At 41.6% G+C, this 24,834-nt stretch overlaps 1 protein-coding gene across 3 annotated transcripts in view; it reads right to left on the bottom strand.

Annotated features, from left to right (window-relative positions):
- sbf2 (SET binding factor 2) overlaps positions 1–24,834 on the bottom strand; it is a 106,442-nt gene that overhangs the window by 34,331 nt on the left and 47,277 nt on the right. For all 3 annotated transcript variants that reach the window (XM_004543161.4, XM_004543162.4, XM_076883018.1), the window contains 11 exons: positions 23,022–23,154; positions 21,041–21,149; positions 20,575–20,688; positions 19,049–19,126; positions 18,650–18,763; positions 17,744–17,872; positions 17,508–17,606; positions 17,151–17,355; positions 16,930–17,039; positions 15,570–15,719; positions 9,382–9,450 (listed from right to left, as the gene is read on the bottom strand). In XM_004543161.4, coding sequence (XP_004543218.1) covers positions 9,382–9,450; positions 15,570–15,719; positions 16,930–17,039; positions 17,151–17,355; positions 17,508–17,606; positions 17,744–17,872; positions 18,650–18,763; positions 19,049–19,126; positions 20,575–20,688; positions 21,041–21,149; positions 23,022–23,154 — 1,310 coding nt within the window. The remainder of the gene's footprint in view (positions 1–9,381; positions 9,451–15,569; positions 15,720–16,929; positions 17,040–17,150; positions 17,356–17,507; positions 17,607–17,743; positions 17,873–18,649; positions 18,764–19,048; positions 19,127–20,574; positions 20,689–21,040; positions 21,150–23,021; positions 23,155–24,834) is intronic.

Raw genomic sequence — 24,834 nt, 5'->3', positions numbered from 1 at the left:
AAGCACATAGCACTGATAACGCAAGTCTTTCTGGAGCTGTGTCTTGTTAGCGGTTTATGGGTGTTAACAGGTCAGCGGTTTTTCTTCATAATTCAGACAAATGTGTTTTTCCGCCTTAATAACACATGTAATTGAAGAAGAGCTGGCAGATATGTCTTACTGTTTAAAAAATGTGTAGGTTAAACCTCTTGAAAGAAAGAATCATTCTGACATGTTGACACACAACCGAAGCCGAGCCCTCCTCCGCTCGTCTAATATTAGATTACCCAAATGAAACCGCTTTTTTGGGAAACATGACTCTGCTGAGCGCAGCAGATTTTCATGAGTTTTCAAGGTGTTTAAAATAAGAAGCAATAACATCCTGCTGGCTGATGACAGAGGCCAAGACAGATTCAAATGATCACAATTTAGAACAAGAATGTGAAATAACAGTGTAGGTTACTAAAGGTCAGCTGTTGTTGTTGTAGCTTTTTACCCTTTATTTAATGTTTTAGGTGCATCATTTTACATTGACTCAAACCATGAATACTGCAGTTATATAGTGCAGCTCTGCAGTGGTAGTGCAGATCCCGCACTGGTTGGGGCATTTCTTTGTGTCTCCACAGGTACCTTCAGCCCCACAGATTAAAGAGGCAGGATATACCATGCAATGAAAGAACTGATATGATATTAAGATATACACTCACTGACCACGTCATTCCACCTGTTCAACTGCTGTTAACTCAAATATCTAAATTAGTCAATCTCATGGCATAAAAATAAACACTGAGGCCTGTAGGCATGGTCAAGACGACATGCTGAGGTTCAGATGGAGGATCAGAAATGGGCACAAAGGTGAATTAAATGACTTTGCTGAACTGCTGATGAACTGAGAATTTCCCACACAACTATCACTAGTGTTTACTAGTAAATGTCTGGAGTCAGTCTGCCAACTTGAGGTCAGACTGCCTCGAGCTGACAGAAACACAAGAGTAACGTCAAGTAATTCACCTGTTAAAACTAAGGTAAGAGCATCTCTGAATGAACAACAAGCAGACGGGCAACAGAAGTATAAAACCAATGCACCATCATCACCTAAGAACGGGAAACTGAGGCTACCAAAACAGAAGATTGATGTCTGATGAGACTTAATTTCTGCTGGTACATGGCATGTTATTCAGTTCAATTCAATTCAGTTTTATTTATACAGTCCCAAATCACAACAGCAGTCACCTCACGGCGCTTTATATTGTAAGGTAGACCCTACAATAATACATACGGAGAAAAACCCAACAGTCATATCACCCCCTATGAACAAGCGCTTTGGCGACAGTGGGAAGGAAAAACGCTCTTTTAACAGGAAGAAACTTCCGGCAGAACCAGGCTTGTTTATGGACGTAAACAATGGTTTAAGGCTGCTGCTGGTGTCATGTTGTCAGGTATATTTTCTTGCCACACTTATCCATCCCTTTATGACCACAGCGTACCATCTTGTGATGCCACAAAGTTCAAATGATCTCAAACTAATTTCCTGAACATGACACTGTACTCCAATAGAGTGACTTTGGACTGGGGTGGAACAGGAGATTCACATCATGGATGTGCAGTTGACAAATCTTCAGCAAATGTTTGATGTTGTCAAACAGTTTAATATGGACCAAACTCTCTGTTTTGAAGGCAAAAGGGGGTCCAATCCTTGTATTTTCCATTTGTAACAGCTCTTCCTGCAGGGCCTTGCCATCAACTGTTCCTAAATGATGCCTCAGCACTATGACACACAGTTTACCTCTCCTTCCATTTAAACCACTCGTACTAGACACAGATTTCACCTGACGCTTAAATGCAAGCTGCCGGAAGACATACTTGTAGACAACATTAGGATGTCATTATGAGAACACGTGTAGATAAACTGTTTCCGCAGAGCTAAATTGATCACAGCTATAAATAAATACTGACAAATAGGAACAGAATAGCAGCCCCCTAGATGGTACTGTGTGCTAGCCTTTGTCAGTGTCTTGCAAGAGATGCTGCGAGGGAGTGTGTAGTTTGTGTAGGAGGGTCCGAGTGTGTGCGATTTGTTAGTGGCTGTACTTTCTTGACTTATCAGGAGTTTTGTAGGTCATTTCGACCCAGGTTGGCTCTTACTCATTTGTAAAGCACCAGACAGATGTGCAAGGAGGAAGGGAAAAGGGAAGGAGAAAAGAAAGGAAAGGGAGGAGGAAAGAATAGAAGGAAGCAAAGATGAAGGGAAGGAGGGAGCATACCACTATTAGCCCCATCTGGCTGTGTGATCGGTGAAGAGGAGGAATGCAGGGCTTGGTAAAAACAAGCTGAAAAAAACAAAATAAAAAAACACAAGGGGAGACAGAAAGGAGAAAAAGCCGTGCACAAGTCACAGTAATTAGGCTATCAGGATTTAGAATCCCACTTTGAACTCTGATTTTATCCAGAGGTTCATAATATGATTGATAACCGCCTCAGCCATGCAGCGTTATGCATGTCCGCTGTCTCTGAGATGGTGAATGTTGTCGCTGAAGGGAGGACGCATTTGCATGCAGACTGCTATATCTGATACGTCGTCAGCTTCGGGGCAGCAACATTATTTACGGGCTTTGGAAGAATTCATAGCATTCCTGAACTGTTGATATAAAAACAATCATCATTTCTGGAGCAGCCTTGAGTGAGAATGCACGCTTGACCCGAACACAATCCATCTCCGACTTTTGCAATTCTTGCACGAGTGCGCGCATTGCGAGGAGAGCTACTAAAGTCGTGAAGCGTCTAAAAGCCTGCCTTCAAATAGCGTATTCAAGTCAAACAAACAAAGAAACACATGCCGACAGTCATACTAATAAACATGCCTATCGTGGCATCCACAACTGTGCAAAAACACAATGTACAAGTAACAGAAATGTTCCAAAAGAAAAATGAAAACACAGATACGGTGAGGCATTTTGGAGATAGTCAGGGGTCACGGAGTACGTCATCTTCCTTGTGGGGACAAAGTGGAGAGCAGTTTGACAGAACGAGCTGCCAAATGCCTCCAGGCATAAACTCTGGATGAAAGAATGCTAACAGTCAAGTGCTCTTGTTGTGCAAGTCATCCAGTCTTGTGTTTGGGTTTTCAAACGGCTGCTGCATTCAATCTGCATTTTCCCCCACGCGGAGGCATTTAATCTGGCGACACATTCAAATGTCAGGAGAAAGGGATCAGGTGGGGCAGTAAAAGGGCAGAATAACACTTCCATGCATCAATGACACCCGTTCATCTCCTGATAAACCCACGTCTCACTAGACAATGCATAAGAGAAGACCTCGCCGCTGTCCAAAGGCTGCGAGGCATTTAAATAAAATTTACCTGCACAGGCCAAATGACATGCATGATTTAGACTAGACATTCTGTAATATTTACACCGTTTTAGTGTGAGCAAAACATTCAGGGGAGGGATAAGCTGAGGGGAAAGCAAAACAACTTAATAGAGAATTTGGGTCAATAACATAGGGTTTTAGTGTGAATTATATGGCCAGCCATAAGAATAAACACGGTCTCTATCCAGCAGCTTCAGGGACATGAGCTGAGAGCGAAAGCGAGAGAGAGAGAGCGCGAGAGAGAGAGAAAGCTTCCCACATTACCCGACCTGGAGACTCGAAGGCCGTGGGGACAGTGCCACTGTAAGCATGAACACACTGTGAGCCTGCCAAAGTCTGGCCAAGAATATCAAACAGGAACTTGACCAATGTCTGACTCCTAACCTTGAACTAACAGTCTTTAAAGTGCACTGTCTGAACAGAGGAGGGATAATTTTTACCCAAAGTTTGGCTTGTAGTGCAAAAGGAAAAGTTTTTTCCCCACAGTGAAAAATGTGCATCATTGATTAAAGTGTGCTTAGACTCTGACTTAAATGAAAACAAAAAATAGAAACTCATTTATCTTTGAATCATTTTATATCAAAATTGCAAAAATTCCTGCTTAGGAGACTCTTTCAAGACTGTTACAATGGAAATTATTTGGAAACTTGGAAAACCTTTTCTCATGCAACAATGGTACTGGACTGTTACACTTTATTGCAACAAATCAAACTTCGGCTGTGGCTACAATGTGGCTTGCCATCACCAGTGTGTGAATGTGTGTGTGAATGGGTGGATGACTGGTTGTGTAAAGTGCTTTGGGGTCCTTAGGGACTAGAAAAGCGCTATACAAATACAGACCATTTACCATCTAAATGTGTGGTTTATTGGGACTGAAGCCTCTCATTTATACAATAGGTGCCTTTTAGGTGAGCATTCATCACAGCTTTATTACACAATTATGGAAAGTCCTGCAGAAGGCTTACTAAAGCAGTATTACTCAGGACAAGATAAATGACATGCTCTTGTTGTTCTACGGGTTCTGAAAAACAGGAACACATCTTTACACAATTTTGAAAATATTCAGTCAACGGATCAAGGAATGATTAAACTGTGAGACCTCACCTATCTGAAGTGAGGACTACAATGTCATTTGATTTATTTTTGTGTTGGAGATGCTTATGGATAGACTTTGCTGCTTTCTGATGGTGCACTTATGTAATGAACTAAGACAAAAGCCTTCTAGGAACAGCTGGAAGCAACAGCCTGCCCAGACAGGTTAGTCTGAGTATTTCACAGACTCCTGGATTTTTAAACATTCAACGCAACCATCACTAGCATTTACAGCGGATGGTCTGAAAAAGAGCTTCAGTGGGCGGCACTGTCAGTCTTTTTGTGAAAATGTCTTGTTGATGCTAGAGGTCAGACTGCTTCGACCTGACAGAAAGGCACCAGCAACTCAAATGATCACTGGTTATAACTAAGGTATGCAAAGGAGCATCATCAATCATCAATGCACAACGCGTTGAACCTCGAAGCAGATGGACTACAGCAGCAGACATCCGCAGCGAACCTGAACAATAAACGAAGGCTCCACTGGCTCACCAAAATTGGACAAGAGAGTCAGGTCTGGTCTTGATTTTTGCTGCATCATCTGAATGATAGGGTCAGAATTTGGTGTAAACAATATGACACACAACATCCATCCTGCTTTGTATCAACACTGCAGGCCTTTGTCATGCTGTAATGGTGTGGGGGATATTTTCTTGGCATACTTTGGTCTCCTTAATTCAGAGGTTGGCAACCTGTGGCTGGTGAGCCATGGGCTATAATTAGGGTTAACCGTAACCCCCATTAGTACATATACTATATGTATTAATTTATTCTCTCCCATTACATCTGTCCTCCGTCAACCGCCTGTGTTTCTATAAAGGTTCCTTTGATGTTGAAGGCTGCCGACGCCTGCGTTAGTACCAACTGAGCATTGTTTACCACAAACTACCTGAGTATTGTTGCTGACCATGTCCACCTCCTGATGGCTGCTTCCAGTAGGAAAATGGACCATGTCACGAAGATCAAATTATTTCAAACTGGTTCCTTGAACATAACAATGAGTTCACTGTAGTCAAATAACCTCCACCGTCACCAGATCTCTATCCAAAAGAGCACCCCTGGGATGTGGTGGAACGGGAGATTCACGTCATGAATGTGGAGCCGAGAAACCTGCAGCAACTGTGTGATGCTATCATAAGAAAAGGTATTTTAAGATAATCCGGCCAAATATGTGCAGGGGCTCTTCAGGCAAACACAACACTAAAACAAAAAAAACGTGACTAAAGGAAGGAAAACGTCAGGAGGAAGGAGACAGTAGCCTTTTTCAGAAAAGACATTTTGAGCAGTCACTGTAGTAATATTAGTAACAGTTTAATTACTACATCCACATGATTTACAGCTTTGGCATGCCACAGTGTCTTTATGTGAAAGCAAAGTAAGAGCATCTATCAAAACTCCTACATCATGTCTTTCTAAGATTGTGTAGGGTTGAGTTTAGATTGGCACTATATGAGGGTTGGGTGACGAATATATATCGACTATCGTTTTTCCAAGGACAAGTTATTTATTTATTTGCCCATGAGTAAGCTTGCTAATAATGATGGAGCTAATAGAAGCAGTCAGAAAAAAAAAAAAATAACGCTGTTTTAACAGCACCCTCTTTCATCTGCGAGCAAATGCACCATCCTCAGAGTGCGCCCAAATGCTTGTTGATGGACCTGCAGACTCTGGTGATAGCCTAGCATACTCAGCCGGATGGTGGACACGTACGTGCTCATGCAAGTTAGTCTTGCTTGAGTACTTTACTCGAACAATACGTCTGCACAAGCGGCACACCACTTTGGTTCCATCCTTAAGTTTGCCTCTTTCATCCCAAATTGGCGACTTTATATATATTTTTTTAGTGCTGTCAGTGTTAACGCGCCGTCATCACCGATTAACAATTAACCCATCTGGAGCACAGACTGAGTCAAAATCCCTGAAATGTCTCTATCAACGTTTTTCGGGCAGTTTGTCCAAAGTTCGTTCATTCTGCGCCTCAGATGGGTTGATTGTGTTAAAAATTTTAATCGCGTTAATCGTGATGACCGCGTTAACGCTGACAGTCCTAATGTTTTTTATGGAAATTAGTTTGTCCATGTTCGGACTTCTGTGTTGTACACGTGCAAATCAGTCTGTGCATGATTACATTGCTCCGCCCATCAAAAGGTCTGTGCATGCGCGAATATATTGCCCATCGTCGATTATTGGACTGACGATTGTCAGTTGGAAATTTTTTACATATCGCCCAACCCTACACTATATTAGAGATGGACCGATCCGATATTAGGTATCGGTATCAAAAATACTTTTTGATACAAGATTTTTCTTAGCTGCACACACAAATGTGGAAATAATGAATAAAAATATTAAACATGTACAGAAACATGTGAAACAGGGTATGGAAATCAATTGTGAGATATCAGATCATGCATGCCTCACAGTCCCCACCCAAAATGACAGCTGCTGCCATGCTCCATTACCACGCTTTGTTTTTCTCACATTTCCACTGCATGATCCTTGTTTTATTAAACCAGAGATTACAGACATTTTTGGCAGATTCCTTCGTGACCTCACTTTACTTTTCCCCCTTTGGATGAAACACAGCTCAGTGCTGTCATTAATTCCAATCATCTGTAAACAACAAAGAAAAATGGCTTTCTCTAAATGTCTTTACTTCTAACAAGCTGCCTGTGTCACAAAAGGCATTATTTTTAATCTTCTAACTGAAAAGGGAGGAAATCGCTGCAGTGTGTGGTAACTGTGACTTATGATCAGCTAACATAGTTGAGACAGAAACCACTTTGTAACGAGAAGTAATTTTACATGAGAGAAAGTTTCAGTCCTGGTGGGTTTGAAGAGAAACGAGAAAAACAACAAATATCAAACAAAGTTACATCAGCCTGTGGCATGTGAACTGAATAAGTCATGTGGTGGCACAGAGCAGGCCAGTTCCCAGTCCAGCCCATCAGGGTACAGCACTGGTATCCAACAAAAAGCCAGTGTGGACAGTTGTGTCTGTTCCTATAGCAACAAGTAAGCTGCAAGGACATAGTTGTGGTTGATTAGATGATTTGGAAACCAAAGGCCACGGCTGGCTTTAAAATACTGTGTGCTTCTAGCAGGGGTCGAAAAGTCAAGTAAGCAGTTCTTTCTCTGGTTATTCCCTGTGTAGAAACTTCTCTATTGTGAAGGCAATGTTAAGTTAAGGTCAACTACCACTTGAAACTCTTGGGCTGCCAGTAAAATTGATGATTGAGAGGTGTGTGGCGTGGGTCATGGGAAAAAAGAAGGTTCACTGACATGGACAAGCATGTAACAGACGCTGTATCCAGCTTGTGGTTACATTTTGACTGACATGCATCTCGCTACCCAAATATCTTCAATAAAACTAAGACAAAGCTGATATATCTGCATTTTATTAGTCGAAATCCGCTGTTACTGCACTTCACTGTTTATGCATTATCACACTTGCGGTGGCAGTTAGGGCAGGGCGAAGACAAGGGAAATGGTTAACAGTTCAGTTCCTTAAACCAGCTGTGTACACAAGCCCATCTACTATTCACAACAGCCAGCAAGAAACCAAAACAGAGAAATTCACAAGACCTCCAAAGTGGAATTACAGACAGTGATGGTCCAAAATACTGACAGGAACTGCCTTGTTTAATGTAATCCCCAGAGCTGATCTGTTCAACAGGAGTCAATGTTTGCAGGTTCAGTTTGATGAGATTTAGGAGCAACATATTTAACATGTTTAGGCTGACAGGTTTAAAAGAGTCCAGTCCGGTACCATCTGTCAATGCGCTGATAAGCTCAAATCAATAATTTATCTAAGATTGTTTTAAATATTTAGAGACAGTAGTTTCACTTATTAAACTAGACTATGCATGGCTAGAAACCACAGGGGATAAGTGAATATTTGCATACAGCTGTGTGGAAAAAGAAAGTTCCCAGGTATTAATGCAGTCATGTGAAAACCTAAGCACACTCCTTGATAGATTATATTGTAAAACCACCTTTAGCAACAATAGCTTTCAACGTGGTTGCAAAACAAGCCCAAATAATCAAATCACCCCTTCACCACCGTGGTTAGCAGTGGGTAGGTGGTCAGGTGTTTCTGCTGATATGATGGATTTCTCCATTTTGGTCTAACTGTCCAAAGGACATTGTTCCAGAGATCTTGTGGTTTCTTCAGATGCACTTTTGTAAACCTAAGTCGTGCTGCTACACAATATTGTCAACAGTATTTTTTCTTCTGCCTTCACAAGCTTATGAATTCAAGTGACATGCCATTCTTAATATAATCTTATGATGTTTAATATGATATTGGCCCTCGCTTTGCTGCTATACCAGCTTCAACTCTTCTGGGAAGGCTTTCTACAAGGTTTAGGACTGTGTTTATGGTCATTTTTGACGATTCTTCCAGAAGTGCGCTTGTGAGATAAGATGCCGATGTTTGACGAGAAGGCCTGGTCTCCATTAATTCATCCCAAAATTGTTCTATCGGGTTGAGGTCAGGGCTCTGTGCAGGCCATTCAAGTTCTTCGACACCAAACTCACTCATCCATTTATGAATCTTGCTTTGTGTATTAGTGTCAAGTCATGTTGAAACAGCAAGGGGCCATCCCCAAACTGTTCATTCGTCACTCCAGAGATCACGTCTCACTGCCCTAGATTCCAGCGGTGGGGTGCTTTACACCACTGCATCCAACACTTTGCATTGTGCTTGGTGATATGAGGCTTGAATGCAGCTTACTTACTATATCAATTCTTATCGAAGCATCAAAGGTTTGCCTAGTTCTTCACAGGACTGCAGAAAGCCTGGGGAAACTTTCTTTTTCACATAAAAAAGTTAAACTGATCCCTTAGATGATATAGACGGCATTGAGAAAACAGGTGGAGCAAAAGATTTACATTCAAGGCACACATTTCTATGCTTTGATAGAATTATTATTTCCTTACCCTGTAAAATGCTGTTGACAGGGGCAGCAGTGCAGCAGCCACCGTGAACTCCTCAGAGGTGGAGCAGTCCTGCGGGGTGAAAAGTAAGAGAGAAGTGAGAACAGGGCAGGAAACAAAGCATGGTGCGAGACTCGGAGAGAACATCTTTTCAACCCTACTATCATCAGGTTTGATAACTTTGTGTGAAAATATTTTATGATGTCAACACAATTTTAAATTGCACAACAACAGCAGAAACATGGTCTTTGAGGGCTCTGCTGATCAACAGCTACAAATTAGCAATGCAGAAATGTGACTTTGGGAGAACTTTGGGTGGCAAAGAATCCATCTTCAGCATTTCTAACGTCCTGTTACATAAAGACACTGTTCTGTTAAATGTCAGGGCAAAGCTCAAAACTAGGCCTGCCAAATCCCCTCACTCTGCTCTTTTGCACCGTTATGACATATGCTTTCAATCTTCTTATATAATTCCTGCCTTGACACGACTGTCAAGTGTGTCCCAGTCTTCAATTTATTGATATTGATTCAGCTAGACTGCCATACAAGGCTAATTAAAAAAATAATAATCACAAAATGTTGCGTAAAGTGCAGTTATTTTGGCCATTAATCAAGCATCCACGACCAGCCAGAAAGCAAATTCAATTTTCTTTTTTTTATAGGTGTTTTTTTTTTTATTTCAAAAGGGATTGGTTGAAAATATTCCCTCTTTGACATTTACACACCATTCCAATGAGTCTCTGTATCTGAGACTGTTTCAGGTCAGAGAGGCGGTGCTTAACAGCACTTTTAAAAGGATGGCATTAAGACAAAAAAATCATTACACGGGAGGCTGAAGGTGGGAGGCGCTTAGGGGCCCAAACTAAACTTTTCTTACACAGACCATAGAAAACAATGGGGAACAAAAGAAAAAGAGTTGAGTTGGACTCAAAAGTGCTTCACCCACAGGAAATTGGTACTTATGTGCAGTAAGCTTTGTTGGGATTTATTCGTTGAACTCTGCAAATGAAAACAGCCAGAGGAAACTTGATTTAAGACCATGTACAAACAACAGCACTGATTTTGACCTTGTGCCGCACCGGATAACCCCGAGTCATTAAAAAAAAACCCCAAAAAACCCCTGTATGACAAATGTTTTCATATTTAATGTATTGGTTTTGGACCAACGTCACGTGAAAACGAGACTCTTAAAACCCATGACTGTGTTCTTCAAAAACAACATACTATCAGAGTGCTTCATTTTGGAGAGGGAGATAGGCGGAGGAATGCTCCACTTTCTGATAGTGGTCTGTAATGGGGGGCCCTCTTGCCGCCACTCCTGAAAATGCGCACAGGCAAGAATGTACAAAGGGGAGAAAATGCAAAACACATGAAAGCCAGTGCCCCCCCGTCGACAAAGCAACACAGTTTCTGCTTTAGTTTTCTTGTTGCTAGTTTTTTTCCTTCTTCTTTGCAGTCATTGGGGCTGTGGTAAAATGTTCCAGCTTACTGGAGCGGCACCAAAGCATTGTTTACCCAGCATCCTCGACAAAGCTGCAGGTCACTGGAGTTCATGGACCCCAGACAAAATAGAACAACAAGTGGAAATGCACAGGCAGAAGAGTGTGACTATTTTACAAATGAGTACTCTTCCAAGGAAAAAAACAGAAATTTAGCGGTGACCGGAGCCTTTTTAACCAAAATGGTCCAAGAATGGCTGGAGGTGGGAAAGGGGAGGGGTTTAGATACGTCACCATATCACCTTTCATATAAAGAAGACTTAATCGGCTTCACTTAAGCCACACTTAACCTCCACCTTAATCTCCTGTGAGCAGCCAGAGAAGATAAGTGACAGCTCAAAAGCTTTTGAGGTCGAGTAACAAAGTGAAGAGATAGCAGTGAAATCTCCAGCAGATTAGACTGAATGAGTGCTTGTAGTCCATCAAACACTTGACAAAAAGTTACTGCATTAAGCACTCAGTCATTCTCACAGCGTCCACACGGTTCATGGTGGGGAACTCGTCCTTAACATATGTTATTTGGGTTTTCAAGAATAGAGGGAGAAGAAGATGTTGCGGTTTGCACGGACACCCTGCAGCCTCCATTTCCTTCCATTATTTACTATGTGTCTAACCTTTTTCCCCTCATTCTTTAGCCTGCTGGAGCTATAACAGCGAGGATGACTAACACCGCTATTCTGTTTCAGACACGTATGCACTGGACAAACACAAGGAGGCTGTCAGCATGCGACACAAAACGCTGTAGGATGTGAGCAAAGACTAACTTCCTGTGTTAGCACCTTCCAGGAAAGCTGTGGGATGACACTTGTGGCATGCATTTATGAGACTTTCACGGCAGAGGGCAAACAGAGCAGCGCCTGCCTCATAGCCTATTACTGTTAATTGCGTCTGGAATTACGAATAGGAAAAGGAATTAGGCAAAAATAAGCAACATAGCTGACATTTGTGTCACCCGGATGAGCAATAAACAGAAATTCCGTAGTGAAAGCAAGATATCCGATTAGCACTGATGTTTACCTGGCCACACTGGTGCACATCCTTGAGAAACATTTATCCGAACATGGGAATGATACTAAGTACAGATTCCCAGTGACCAGTGAGTTACATAAGGCAGTCCATTAGGACCACTAAGGCAGACAAGAGGGCATTTTCTCACAGCAAGAGACTAATTTATGAGCTAAATAATGTACAAATGTAATCACTAATAACTATTAATGGAAATGTTCAAAGTGATTAAAGTGCAGCGGGTAGAAATTAAGCTAGAGGGGGTGGACGGGTGACGGTAAAGGGTACATCAGCGTTCATCAGCTCAGATGTGGCAACATGCAGTCCATATAGGACAGTTAGATGGAGTTCACCCTCCACCCGACAACAACATCTATGCTTAATATGCATTACTGTACACTTTTCCATGTCACACGTTTGAGGTCGGGATCATAAATGACGCATGGACTCTGCGCCGAGGCGATCTCTTCCCATAGACCTCGGACTCTGACACCCTCTCACAGTAAACCTCCATTCGGAGCGTGTCCGTGAGCACCATCATGACGCTGCAGGCCATGAGAGAGCAGAGCACAGAAGGCTAATAATCCTATCAGACAGGAAATGGTTGGAATGCCAGGACACATCCACAGCAGGGCTTGTTCCCCCACATGGTTTGCGCAACTTTTACTTCTAAATGCTAGAGCATTGACCAGCGCATGCACGCACATGCGCACGCACACTCATATAAATGAGCAATTAACATAAATGCCTCAATAAGGGGGGTATTACTCATGGCAGAGAAACACAGCAGAGATAAGGCCAACAACAGATGCTTAAACAGGAAAAAATGCACAACTGTAAATTTCTTACAGACACTCACAGATTGTTAGCGCGCCTAACGAGATAGCCAAAGAAAGAAAAGCTAGTTCATACATACTTCCAAGGAACAGTTTCATCTGATTCCAGCGCCTCAACCTTTAGCCTACTCTGTGGCGCACACATCCTGCTAACTCTTTCAAAGGAAAACTCTGATTGTAACCAGAAAACAGAAAAGTCACACAGCCGTTGACAGTTTAACGATAAATCTTGTAAGTGGTTTCTTAATGATGATGTCACTGCAAATCAACGTGTCAGATCAACACACGTGCCACAAATACTGAGGCGGCCTGTGGCTGTCATCATGCAAGAAGCATGAACATTTTTTGCAGAATAGGTCACTTTGGCTTTGTGAAGCTCTGAAGGACCTTTGAACACGCACACACAGACACAATCCGGCCGGCCGCGGCGCGCTCTGTGACATCTTTATGGGGTCCTTGTTTTGCTGGGTATTGAAACAAAGGCGACGTAGCAGAATTTAGAAGTAATAACTGGCCCCACATCTTAAAATGTATATTTAGATGCCAGACGAACACAAGACCGAGAGCTGCAAGCCAACCTGGCTTTGAGACCAAAAACAAACAATAAAATCTTTAAAAACAACAATAAATGATTCTAAAATTTTTAGAGAAAGGCTGATTACATACTTTGTTGCAATTCATCAAAGTGTACTCCACGTCTATATTTGTGAAATTATTACTTTGTCCTTTGGGGTACTAGCATTTCAGCAAACATGTTTTGTTTATATTCTTTTCAAACATGTTCATGTCTAACATGTAGTTTACAAGAGCAGAACAAATGAAAATAGTGAATATTAGCACAACTTGGATGTAGGTTTACTTGCTTGAATTGCAGACAGCACTAAAGATACAGATGACCTATTCATTTTCCTAGAGCATACCTGTTCAACAGGTTCATTTGTTTGGGTGAAAGAAAAATTTAAGCCCAGGTTTGCAGATTTTGTTCTGATGGTGAAGACCAAATGACGCACCAGCTTTCATGTAACAACATGAAACAACATGAAAGCACGCGTTTGATTTATACTTGAGATAGAATTGAACTAAAGAGGCTGTGCAAACGAGATTTTGGTTTTATAAAGCCTTGGTAAATGCAGACCAGCGATAAAGTCTCTGATCCTGAAAATGAAGACAACCAAATGCCAACAAACTACTTTTCTCTTCCTGTTCTCGAAAGGCCAAATTCATCAAAACTCCATTTGAACAACTCTGAAGCAACGTGCACATTTTGCACGTCCCTAGCAGATGGTGGGATTAATTGGTTTTCTGTTATTTGGGGGGGAATGACTGGAATCTCAAGTCACTCTATAAATGCTGTACTTTTTGACTATTGCTTACATTTTTAAAATCCCTCAGATGGGTTTATTCACACTAATAAAACAAGGGGAACTACCAATTAAGACCAACTGCTCCGTTTGAGTAAAGCTTTACAGACTTTTTATAAGCTGCAAAAAAAAAAACAAAAAAACAACCACACTATGTACTTGCTTTGACAAAGAGCTGAACCACCAGGAGGGCACGAAGAAGACACAAACACAGTATCTGATTAACATTGAGAAGCATTGTTAGGTCTTATAGGTCATAAGTCTCATGACACAAGGCCAGACAGTTGCAAATAAAGGCAAACTTTATATGGCTTCAAAGTAGATGTGCCTGATCACAGCTTTTACTTTGAAGATGAACTTTCTCCTTTTCCGGTTTGCATAGCATTTTTTTTATAGTTTCACGATGGCGTGGAGTGTTTTGCAAGTTTTTGCAGACGGGATGGCATCTTCCATGAAAACCAGCAACTGCAACCTGCTAAAAACAAAACAATCACAAGGCCATTTTGGATGCACTACTGTGTACGTCTTTACGACCAATTTCACGCTAAAACTACCAACAACCACTCACCAAACAGTGATGGGATGCACACGCGACTGGAGGTTACCAGCAGGCAAGGTCACTTATCGGTCTTCAAACTTGCATGACTGGGTCTTACCGATTCAATTTCACAGCGACTGCAAGCAACATCCATTGAACAATCGCAGTCTATTGGGGAATATGCATTCTTCCCTCGTGACCAGGGTTTACTAAGTGGTCGCCAACATGTCCCTAAGCCTGTGTGAGACCTTAAGCATTACTATCTGACTCTCTACAGCTAATCTTTTAAACTCATAAAGTCTACTTTGTGATACTGAACTAAAATATTTACATGGATCTGAAAAACATTTTCCTGTATATCAGCTTTAGAAAAAGTGCTTTGTTAAAATAAATCTCAATATTTTGTGGGAATAACACGGTAAATTTGACATTCACAGTTTGGGGACGACAGCACTGAGTGTCTCAGTACAATTTCAGACTTGCATTGTAAGGAGGAAAAAATCCTTTAATTCATATAAAGTTTTGATAAAATGCATTGCTTTATAAGGCCACACAGTCTCTAAGCCATCAGGTTTGTGTAGTTCATTCATTATTTACTTATTCACCATCGATTTTCTTAGAATAACAGAAAAGCTCGTAATCCAAGATGATGTTTAAATTGACTTTTTTGTTAAAAGCAACAGACCAAACCCAAATCTGGAACAAATAAAGACTTTACAACATTTCAGTACTTTAAACAGTTGATTGATTATCAAAAATTCAGGTATTTAAATTTCTCGATTAGTTGACTGATTGTAGAACGTGACCCCCGCATTGCAGGGGGGAAAAAATCCAGGCTTTTCTAAGGCTGACTGCTTCTTCCTATCTGCATGGAATATTACTGTGCATGTTTACAGTACAGATGTAACAGTCTGTGACTTATGTTGGCAGGTTTATCTGTCACGTCACTGACCTGAAGGGCACAGTTCATCATACGAATGATGTAGTCAAACTGTTGGTGGTCCAGTATGGCGCGGTTCTGCTGAACATGGAGACTGAGCTCCTCAGTCAGACATTGGCGGGCTGCCTTGCCTTTCAGCGCACGCAGTGCAGCCGGCAGCGTCTGTTAAAGTGAAGAAAGAGGGAAAGAAGGTTTTAGAAAGAAGTAACAGACCTGTGAAGAGAAGTCAATTAGCACAAGAAACAGGAAACTATTAGTAATTTAAAACTGTTAAAAAAACTGAAGACAGGAAACCTTCATTGTATAAAGTATTTGTCAAAAGTGACATTCACTACAACAACTACAGGAGCACCTACAGTGCTATGAAAATTATTTGCTCTTTCCGGATTTATTATGTTTTTGCAAAGATAAATAAATATAAAATGCTGTTTCTTGCAAACCTATCTGGCCCTATGTGAAAAAATAAAATTCAAGCACACTTGGGTTATGCAGCAGGACAATGATCCGAAACACAGCAGCAAGTCCACCTTCGAAGTGGCCTAGTTAAAGCCTGGACTTAGTTTAAACAGGTCCTTCATGTTGGAAAACTGTCCAATGTGGCTGAATTTAAACAAACCTGCAAAGAAGAGCGGATCAAAATTCCTCCACAGTGATGTGAAAGAGTTATTGCAAATGCTTGATTACAGTTTTTGCTGCCAAGGGTGCCGCAACCAATTATTAGGTTTAGGGGGTAATTTTACTTTTGTTTGATGAGCTGAAACATTTAAATGTAACAGATTTCCAAAAACAAACAAACAAACAAACAAAAAAAACAGGAAGAGGATAAACACTTTTGCACAGCACTGTATGTATGTCAAAGACTTACAAGTTCACGGGGTGTTCAGAGAATTCCTGCTATGCATTTTTACCCTGTGTGCATGCAGATGCAGGTTCAGGTTATATAACTCCTGTATGAAGCTATAAGGATACATAAAACAACTGGCACTCATCCCATTTTAAACACACTGGAGTCATATTGGACTGAATGCTCACCTATGAACTCCTACAGATGAGGCTGTAGTGTGGAATATAACTTTGAGGAAAGATTCCTGTTCAGCATAAATACTTGCAGGAACAAACAGATCAGACAGGAATTGATCAATCCCAGTTGTAATTATTGCTTGGCAGCTTAGCCTGGCACAGGGATGCAGAAAGATTGATCACAGGCCTTATTTACTCCTGCTTCTAGGTGTCTGTGTACCAGCTGGGACATAATAGGACGATAAAGCTAAGGAGAGACCTGCTCCTAAACGGCCTGAAGCTCTGGTGTTACCCAAAGCACGGGTGCCTTATGAACTTGTTTAAAGGTAGAAAAATAAACAGTGTGCATCACCTTTTCAGTCTCCAGAGTCTTGTTGTAAAAGATGAATGAGATGCAGTTCCTCACGACCTCCAGCCTGCGAGCGCTGTTAAACACAGAGTAACTCTTTCCCATGATGGATGCTGGAAAAAGCAAACAGATCGTTGATGAGTCATTTTAATTAAAAATTTACATGCAAAAAATTCTGTGAAATGTATTTTTTGTGCATAATAAGGTTTTAAAGTGAGTCATACCAACAGGTGGTCCAGCGGGTACTACACACTTTTTCTCAGTTCGTGTAGGAAGAGGTGCGCTGCTGTGTTTTGCTGTACCCTCCTCCATAAGCTTCTCCACCTTTTCTTCATGCAGCACGGGAAAAGGTATCTGGTGCACGCGCAGGTGGGATCCCTCAGACGGCCGAGGCACTTTCTGGAATGCCATGTGGGGGTTTGGGTTCTCCTAACGTACAACAACCAGGAAACAACATGGATTAATGGGACAGATTTGGAGCAGCACACATGCAGAGCAGGCTAAAATGAGGAAATCAGACGTACACGGCACACCAGCACAACAGAGGAAACTTAGCAGTCGTTTGTTGCACGAGGACTTACATTTCTATAAAGCTGCTCGGAGAGCTCCCTGATGTGCTTCTGAAGCTTGGCGGGGTTGACCTCCTCTTCCTTAAAGCTGTCAAAGTCCAAGGCCACCAACTGCAAAGCACACCAACAACAAAGAAAACAAAATGTAAACTAGAAACAGGGTCAGTTGATTGAAAAGGTGTTTATGTACGAGCCTCTCTATTTAAAGTTAAAGGCTAAGGTTTCGGTGGTGCGTCACGGTACAGTACCTCATCAAACAGATCGCAGGCTCGGTAAGGTGGACCCCTCTCTGAGACAAAGCCGGCAAAGGCCATGCCATCCAAAACCTTGGTCAGGAAGTCATTCTCAATGAGGCCTCGCTGGCCCAGGAAGGCAGTCTGGATAATGTCAGATTAGAGCATTCACAATCACAAACCTTGTTCATATGGATTTACTACAGACTGCACACCAAGCAGCCATTTTTAGAACATGATCACAAAATATCTCTGCAAGGGGGACTTTTATATTGTTGCAACGTGGGCAAGTTCTTCAGTGTGCGGAGAAAGGGAAATAAATCCAGTTAGAAATGACTACATGCAAATGAATTTAATTTACTTTACACATAATTATATGTGCCTGTGGCTAGAGGAGATAAAACAGTTCACTCGAGCCCCCCACCTCCTGCTCCAGGATTCCAGGCGAATAAGCAGAGCTTTAGTTTATAATGCGATCCATGTGGGGTACTTTGAGGGTGATTTGCTGATGGGTTACCACGGAGACACCACAGACACGAACAAACAAAAACCCCGGCGCAAAACAAAAATGTAAACCTAATACGTTTCATATGGCTCACTGCCGGATTTGCCCAAGGTTACGGGACTGTGTCCGAAGCTTGGATAAACAAACGGATACCATCAAGGAAGAGTCACGAAGATTCTGTGACACGTTTAAAACAACACGCATACACAAACGCACGCATTAGACACTTCTGACAAGTTTATCTGTCAGGTCTTTATGTGCGAGTCCGCCCACACTGCTGGCTAAAGGAGCGCGGGCAGATTGATGGAACGTCGTGTTTTCTAGGGAGGAATTGCTTAACGAGCTTAATCAAAAGGTCATATATTGGCAAAAATGCTAATTTTAGCCCCGGGAATTTCATGACCTGGTTTTATTACCTTGTGAAAGTGGATCACGGGTTCAGAATGGATGCGGATGAGCTGCAGGCAGGACCTGTAGCCCTGAAAGAGTTGTGCAAACAACCTGAGAAAGACGGCTCTCACCTCCTTGTCCTGGAACACACACACACACACACACACACACACACACAACTCATCAAGCAGCTATGCCACAAATGCAGTCTGATAAGGTAATTATACAACAGACATGCTTTTTTTTTTTTCTTCACTTGGGTTATGGGTTACCGTCAGTTAGTACCCCCACTCCAACGCTAACCTCCCTGTGATAAGAAACCTTTTCTGGGCAGCCCGTCCTCCTCGTGTGGGAAGGAGAAGGACATCACTCCTTGAGACACTGAGGAACTTAAATGAGGCCAAATTTTAACCCCGCTGACTTACCAACAGCTTGAGGTTGGAGGGTGCGGTGCGAGGTGGGGGGAACGCGTTGTCCGCTATCTCCAAATCCGGGTGTAAAACCTAAGAAAATGAATTTAGATTCAGACGATACATTTGTTTTCGTTTATCCCAAGCATTTATGGAAAATAACTTGGAATGATTCCAACATTAACTTAGGGAATGCTGCGGGTGCACAGCGAGTGACCAGGTAATGTGGTAATCAAGAAGTGCCTTATTATTTCATTAGGAAAGCAAACATTTTATTAAACAAAATATAAGAATTAGCATTATTTCTCTATATATGTGTAGTGATGTGTTTGTCTTTGTAAAGGATGAAATGACAGATGACTTCTTGTGCAATCAAAGAGCTCTGCAGCACCTCCTGCAAAAAACAAAAACATTACCTGATCATCCCTTCAAGTTAGTCTCCCTGTGACTTCTAGGAAACATACGTTGCACTCGGGCAAAGTTCAGTTCACTCCATAAAAGTCCTGCTGTGACTACCTGCATGTGACAGTCTCTGATGGCAACTGGATCATGTTGTCTGTGTCAAAATACACGCCTTCAACCATTTTTGATTTTCAGGAAGAGGAGAGTCTCAAGGTGTGGCCGGGAAAAAAAATTATCAAAAAACAACACGTGGCACAGATCAGATCAAGTGTTCTTCCTCAGCTGTCTCAGGATATTACAGCCAGTACTGATTCTCCAGCCTGTTGGGGCCCAAAACAAAAATACACAGGGGGCCCGTCCAGCCACAGGTCATCCCCATTCTGTTCTAAATAATGTGACATCACCAACAACAGTCTATAAAACAACAGGTAAAGTGTTACTAACACTGTAACTACTAGTTTCTATGTTCTTTTAGCCTACTAGCTATGCTAATAAGTCAGGTTCCAGGTCTGACTCCTGGCTCTGACCTTGTCACATCACAGTGGAGACAGGTGGGGCCCACTTAGGGAGGTCATGTGTCTTTTGCTATCCTTGGAAACTGAGGGCACTGCTGTAATGTACAATTTGCCTGCCTTGCTTAAGGCAAGTATTACAGCAGAACAACTCGGTGACCCTAAGGGATAAATTCAGGGAGTCAATCTAGGAGCATGTACCTTGATACCCATCTAACTTGATGAGCTGTCTTCAAGCTGGCCGACATGAGTTGTAGCTCAATCCTTTGCTCAATAACAGTGATGGAAGCTGGCTCAGGTTGTCAGCATTTGTTCTTTGTGCACGTGTATGTTCCACAATTAAATTGCAAAGCAGGGTTTCTAAGGAGAGATTTAAATGTTGCAAGGAGACGACCTTGAAAAGGTCAGGTATGTTTTTTGCTTTGTTTGGCCGGCATTACGGAACTTTCTGAGCACACTTCGTATACAGAACACAACCCACTCTATTACTCTATTATATAATGTTCAAAGAAAAGGAACTTCGGGAATATTTAAAATTTTGGGGTGCTCACTTTAGATGCCATCATCTTTAAATAATGTGGTTTTAGGTGTTTTTGTGTGCATGTGTGAGTTTGCGTTTGGGCTCACCAGGGACAGGGTAGACTGTGTTTGGTGTAACAAAGGTTCAGGTAGCAAGGACAGGTGGATACACTCAGGAATCTTTATTGTTCCTCCATCCAGGTCAGCAATGATAACATCCAACTGATCAAAACACACAAAACACTGACAGGTCAGGTGGTTTTACTGCTGCTGGAGGAAGCGCTGTGTGGTAGACATGTCTGATGAGAGTCAAATGCAACCAGCTAAATATAGAGAAATCTTTTAAAACCCAGTGTGCAAAAACAATCTGAAAAAATAAAAATGTCACTTTCGCTGGTCAGTAGAAAGAAAAAGTCCTTAAAGCAAGACCTGCTTTGAGGATATCAAAATAAGCCTTTAAAGACTTTAAGTTGTCTGTTAATGATTCATTGTTACCTTTTAACAATTTCTAATCTTTAACTTGTGCATGAAGGTAGGACAAATTCCTGGATGTCTGTGACACGTCTACACTCACCAGATCCTGGATTTCGTTCTGAAACATGGAGTGCACGCCGATGATGAAGGGCGTGGGTGAACTCAACACTTCCAGCAGTCGCGAAGGTAGAATGGGGATGTAGGGGTAGCTGTGTGCACGGACACAAGCAAAACGCACACATTTACTCAGAAGAAAGATTAAGAAGAATTATGGAACGATTGGTCAACTATGAGCTTAAAATATACTTCCCCGCAGGGAAGAGGATGTGATTTGATGAAAATGGAGCTCGGATGACTAAACTTATTTCAAGTGATAAGAGAGCAGTAAAGCACGGAGGACATTTATACGTAAATTTTAAATGATCATCATCATCTACAGGAAACTTGTGTCAAAATTGCAATAAACCCCAGATAATTTAAATGTAGAACACTGTGTGTGGACACAGTGTTTCATATCATGTTAATACATAGTGGCTTCTAATTCTACCTGAACAACAGAATTACTCGAGACCACGATTGTGTACCAGTCATCTGAAACGCCCGTTACTTCTGTGCAAGTCCTGTATTACATTTTCCAGTAACAAAAGGGTTTTTTGACACGTGTGACTGTGTTTGTGCAAACTTCCAGCAGCTTAGACAGACAAATAAACCGCTGCTGATTTTTGCTGTTCTTGTTGCTGTTGGCAAACTTAGACCAAGCAAACAATGAAGGATACAGGCACACAACGCAAGGAATGGCAGAGTAGCATCATGGTTTTAGTGCTTTGATTGCTCATTTGTTAATAGGAACTAAATACACTCGCAGACACTTTATTAGGTACACCTTGCAAGCAAAGAAAGGGATCCCCTCAATTCTTCATCGCATAGATTCTGCAAGTTGCTGAAAAGATTTCTCCGAGATTTCGCTCCATGTTGACACGACAGCATCACGCAGTTGCTGCAGATTTGCCGGCTGCTCATGCATGCCCACATCTCAAGGTTGCTGTATTGGACTGAGATCTAGTGACAGTTATTCTGCTGGAAACAGTCATCAGAAGATGGGCACAGTGTGGTCATGAATGCTGTTCATGCCAAATTAGTCATCTGAACGTTGCTTCAGTGCTCAATGTGTTGTTCTTTTATAACCGCCGCTCACAGGAGACTTCCTCTTTTTCTATAAACCCTAGAGATGGTTGTGTGGGAGAATCTCAGGTCAGTAGTTTCTGAAGTACTCGGACCATCCCACAGAGCACCAACAACGATGCCATGTCACTTAAATCACCTTTCATCCCCATTCTGATGCTCAGTTTGAATTTCAACAAGTCTACACACCTAAATACACCTAGCTGTATGCCAGCTGATTGGCTGATTAGATATTTACGCTAACAGTGAGTTAAATAGGTATACTTAATAAAGTGGCAGATGACCATATATCTCATACTTATAAATATTTATATGTATTAGCATCCTACTACACCACATTAGATCAACTTGATGTTGGTACTTTGCTTTCACATAAAGACACGGTGGCACGCCATGGCTGGAAATCATGTGGATGTAGTCGTTAAACTGTTACTAATATTACTACAATGATGGTTCAAGACGTCTTCTGTGAAAAAGGCTTACTGTCTCCTTCCTCCTGACGTCTTCCTTCCTTTTGCATGTTTTGTTGTTTAGTGTTATGTTTAAGAACCCCTGAACCCATTTGGCCGGATTAGCTTAAAATACCCTTTCTTAGAAGATATGTTTCACAAGGGAGAGTGATGAACAAATGTATCGGAGAAAGGTAAGGAGGTTATTAACCACATACATCTGAGTCATTTCAAGCAAACAAACAAAAAAAAAAAGAGGTTAAAGAAGGTTAAATTGTGTGACTTTAAAAGGTGATCTAATGTGGTGGAGAAAACTGTTTTTACAGAAATGAATGAAAAATTAACAAAGTTAATGATCAGTCAGATCACAAGCCAAGAAAGTCACAACTGCAGTCAATGGAAAGTCACATGAGATTCTGTCTCATCCAGCCATATCAAACACATACTCACCTGTATTTAAGAGGAAACATGAGGGCTTCCAGGGCACGGCATGCCTCTCCAAGCCGCTGGTAGCTGGTGGAGTGGAATAAGACCTTATGTTCTGTCAGAACTGCACAGAATAGGCTAAGAACATTTTGGATTCCTGAAATGACAAAAAACAAACCAAACCCCAACACAGAATGAAATAAATGAGGTATTTGCTGGAATGTGACGTCCACATTTTCCAGATCATTCATCTAAAATTGATTTGTGAAGGCCTTTCAGACTTCAACAACAGATTACAGCAAACAATGTGCACTTGGAAGTTCTCTGATAACCATAAAAGCTTCAAGCCGGATCACTGAAATTCTAAGGAAACAATATTCTGTACGCTCGTTCCTGTTAGGCGGAACAACGTGAAGAATGTTAATATAGAAAGTTCAGAACTTCATCTCATTGAAATTTGCTCCGGCTGTGATGGAAAAGTACAGAATGACTTCAGAGGGCATGAAAGGAGAACGCAAAACACTGACAGCAGTGCAGCCAAGACCACTTAAGGCTTTGTATGCAAGAACAATTATTTTAGCATCAGTTCTACAAGACTACAACACAATGTGGTTCTGCTTTTGCTGAAGTTGTAAAAATTTTATTGCACGCTACCAAAAAAACCTTTTGGGAAGTGCACTTAAAAAAAAGAAGAAGAGTGTTACAGTAATGCAGGCTGACTTGTGCCAGTTCTTCAATTAGTATTACCTCTTTGTTTTATCACCTCCTGTCTAAATGAAGCTACCACAGTCTGTCTTTGTATGTGGGCACTGCACTCTCTGTTTACTATACACACAGAGCAAATGTATGCAGATGGGAACACTGAGCTAAATTTATATATTCAAATAAATGCATAATTGAAAATACAATGTTTTTAAAAATATGAATACTTTGAACTAAACTGAAAGGGCAAATTCACTTTTGTTTACATTTCTTAGCTTGTATTATTATTTTTACTACTGTTGTTATTTAGTGCAGCTGCATTAATTGGAAATAAAATTACAGTGACGCTGTGTAATCTGCACTGTGTCCACTAGCTGTGAAAATAAATCTGCATTCAAATAGGACAGTTTCTACTGAACCATTGAATATAAAGGTAGGTGAAAAGTCATCTCTGAAAAACAAAGGAAATTACACACTCTCATACAGTATAAATAATATTTCAAAAACTGATGCGACAATCAGGAAGAATTCTAAGTTTATAGTTCCTGTTATTGTTTCCTATCAAGCAACTGACAGACCAATTCATCACACATCGGAGTGATAAGGAAAGAGGAACACCGGCAGACATATCCGCGCCGCTGGGGGCGCTGGGTCTGGAGTCTGGCTGCCTGAATGGAGCGCTTCAGTAATAAACAGGAAACGCGCACCTAAAAAAAAACAAAGGAAGAAAATCTTCCTTTTTAAAATGAAAAAGCGTGACTTAAAAAGTCATAACAGGCACCAAATGATGTATTTTTGTCCGTAATTTTTACTGAGATACCGAGGCTTCCAATTCACAGTCACACCTCGTGTTCAGGTGTTTGCTTATCTCATGGAAACAGCGACACGTTTCCGAGCCCTAAATAAAAGAAGTGGCAGCAAAAACAGAACAGACAAAGGCAACAAACAACAACAGTCGGGCTGTTGATGGTCGGATTTATCTCGCTCCCGGCCGGGGGGTGGTGTTGGGGGGGCTGTACTTCCTGTGCAGTGTAACATGTTTAACACACATTCCTCTGTGGTGACTCGATGACCTGTGCACACAGAGCGATGTCCCGACCTGCCTGTCCCCATGCTAGTAGCTGATCCTTATATG

This window comes from Maylandia zebra, linkage group LG1 (genome assembly GCF_041146795.1).
Source record: "Maylandia zebra isolate NMK-2024a linkage group LG1, Mzebra_GT3a, whole genome shotgun sequence".
NCBI lineage: Eukaryota > Metazoa > Chordata > Actinopteri > Cichliformes > Cichlidae > Maylandia > Maylandia zebra.
This window is presented reverse-complemented; position numbering and strand designations above follow the sequence as displayed.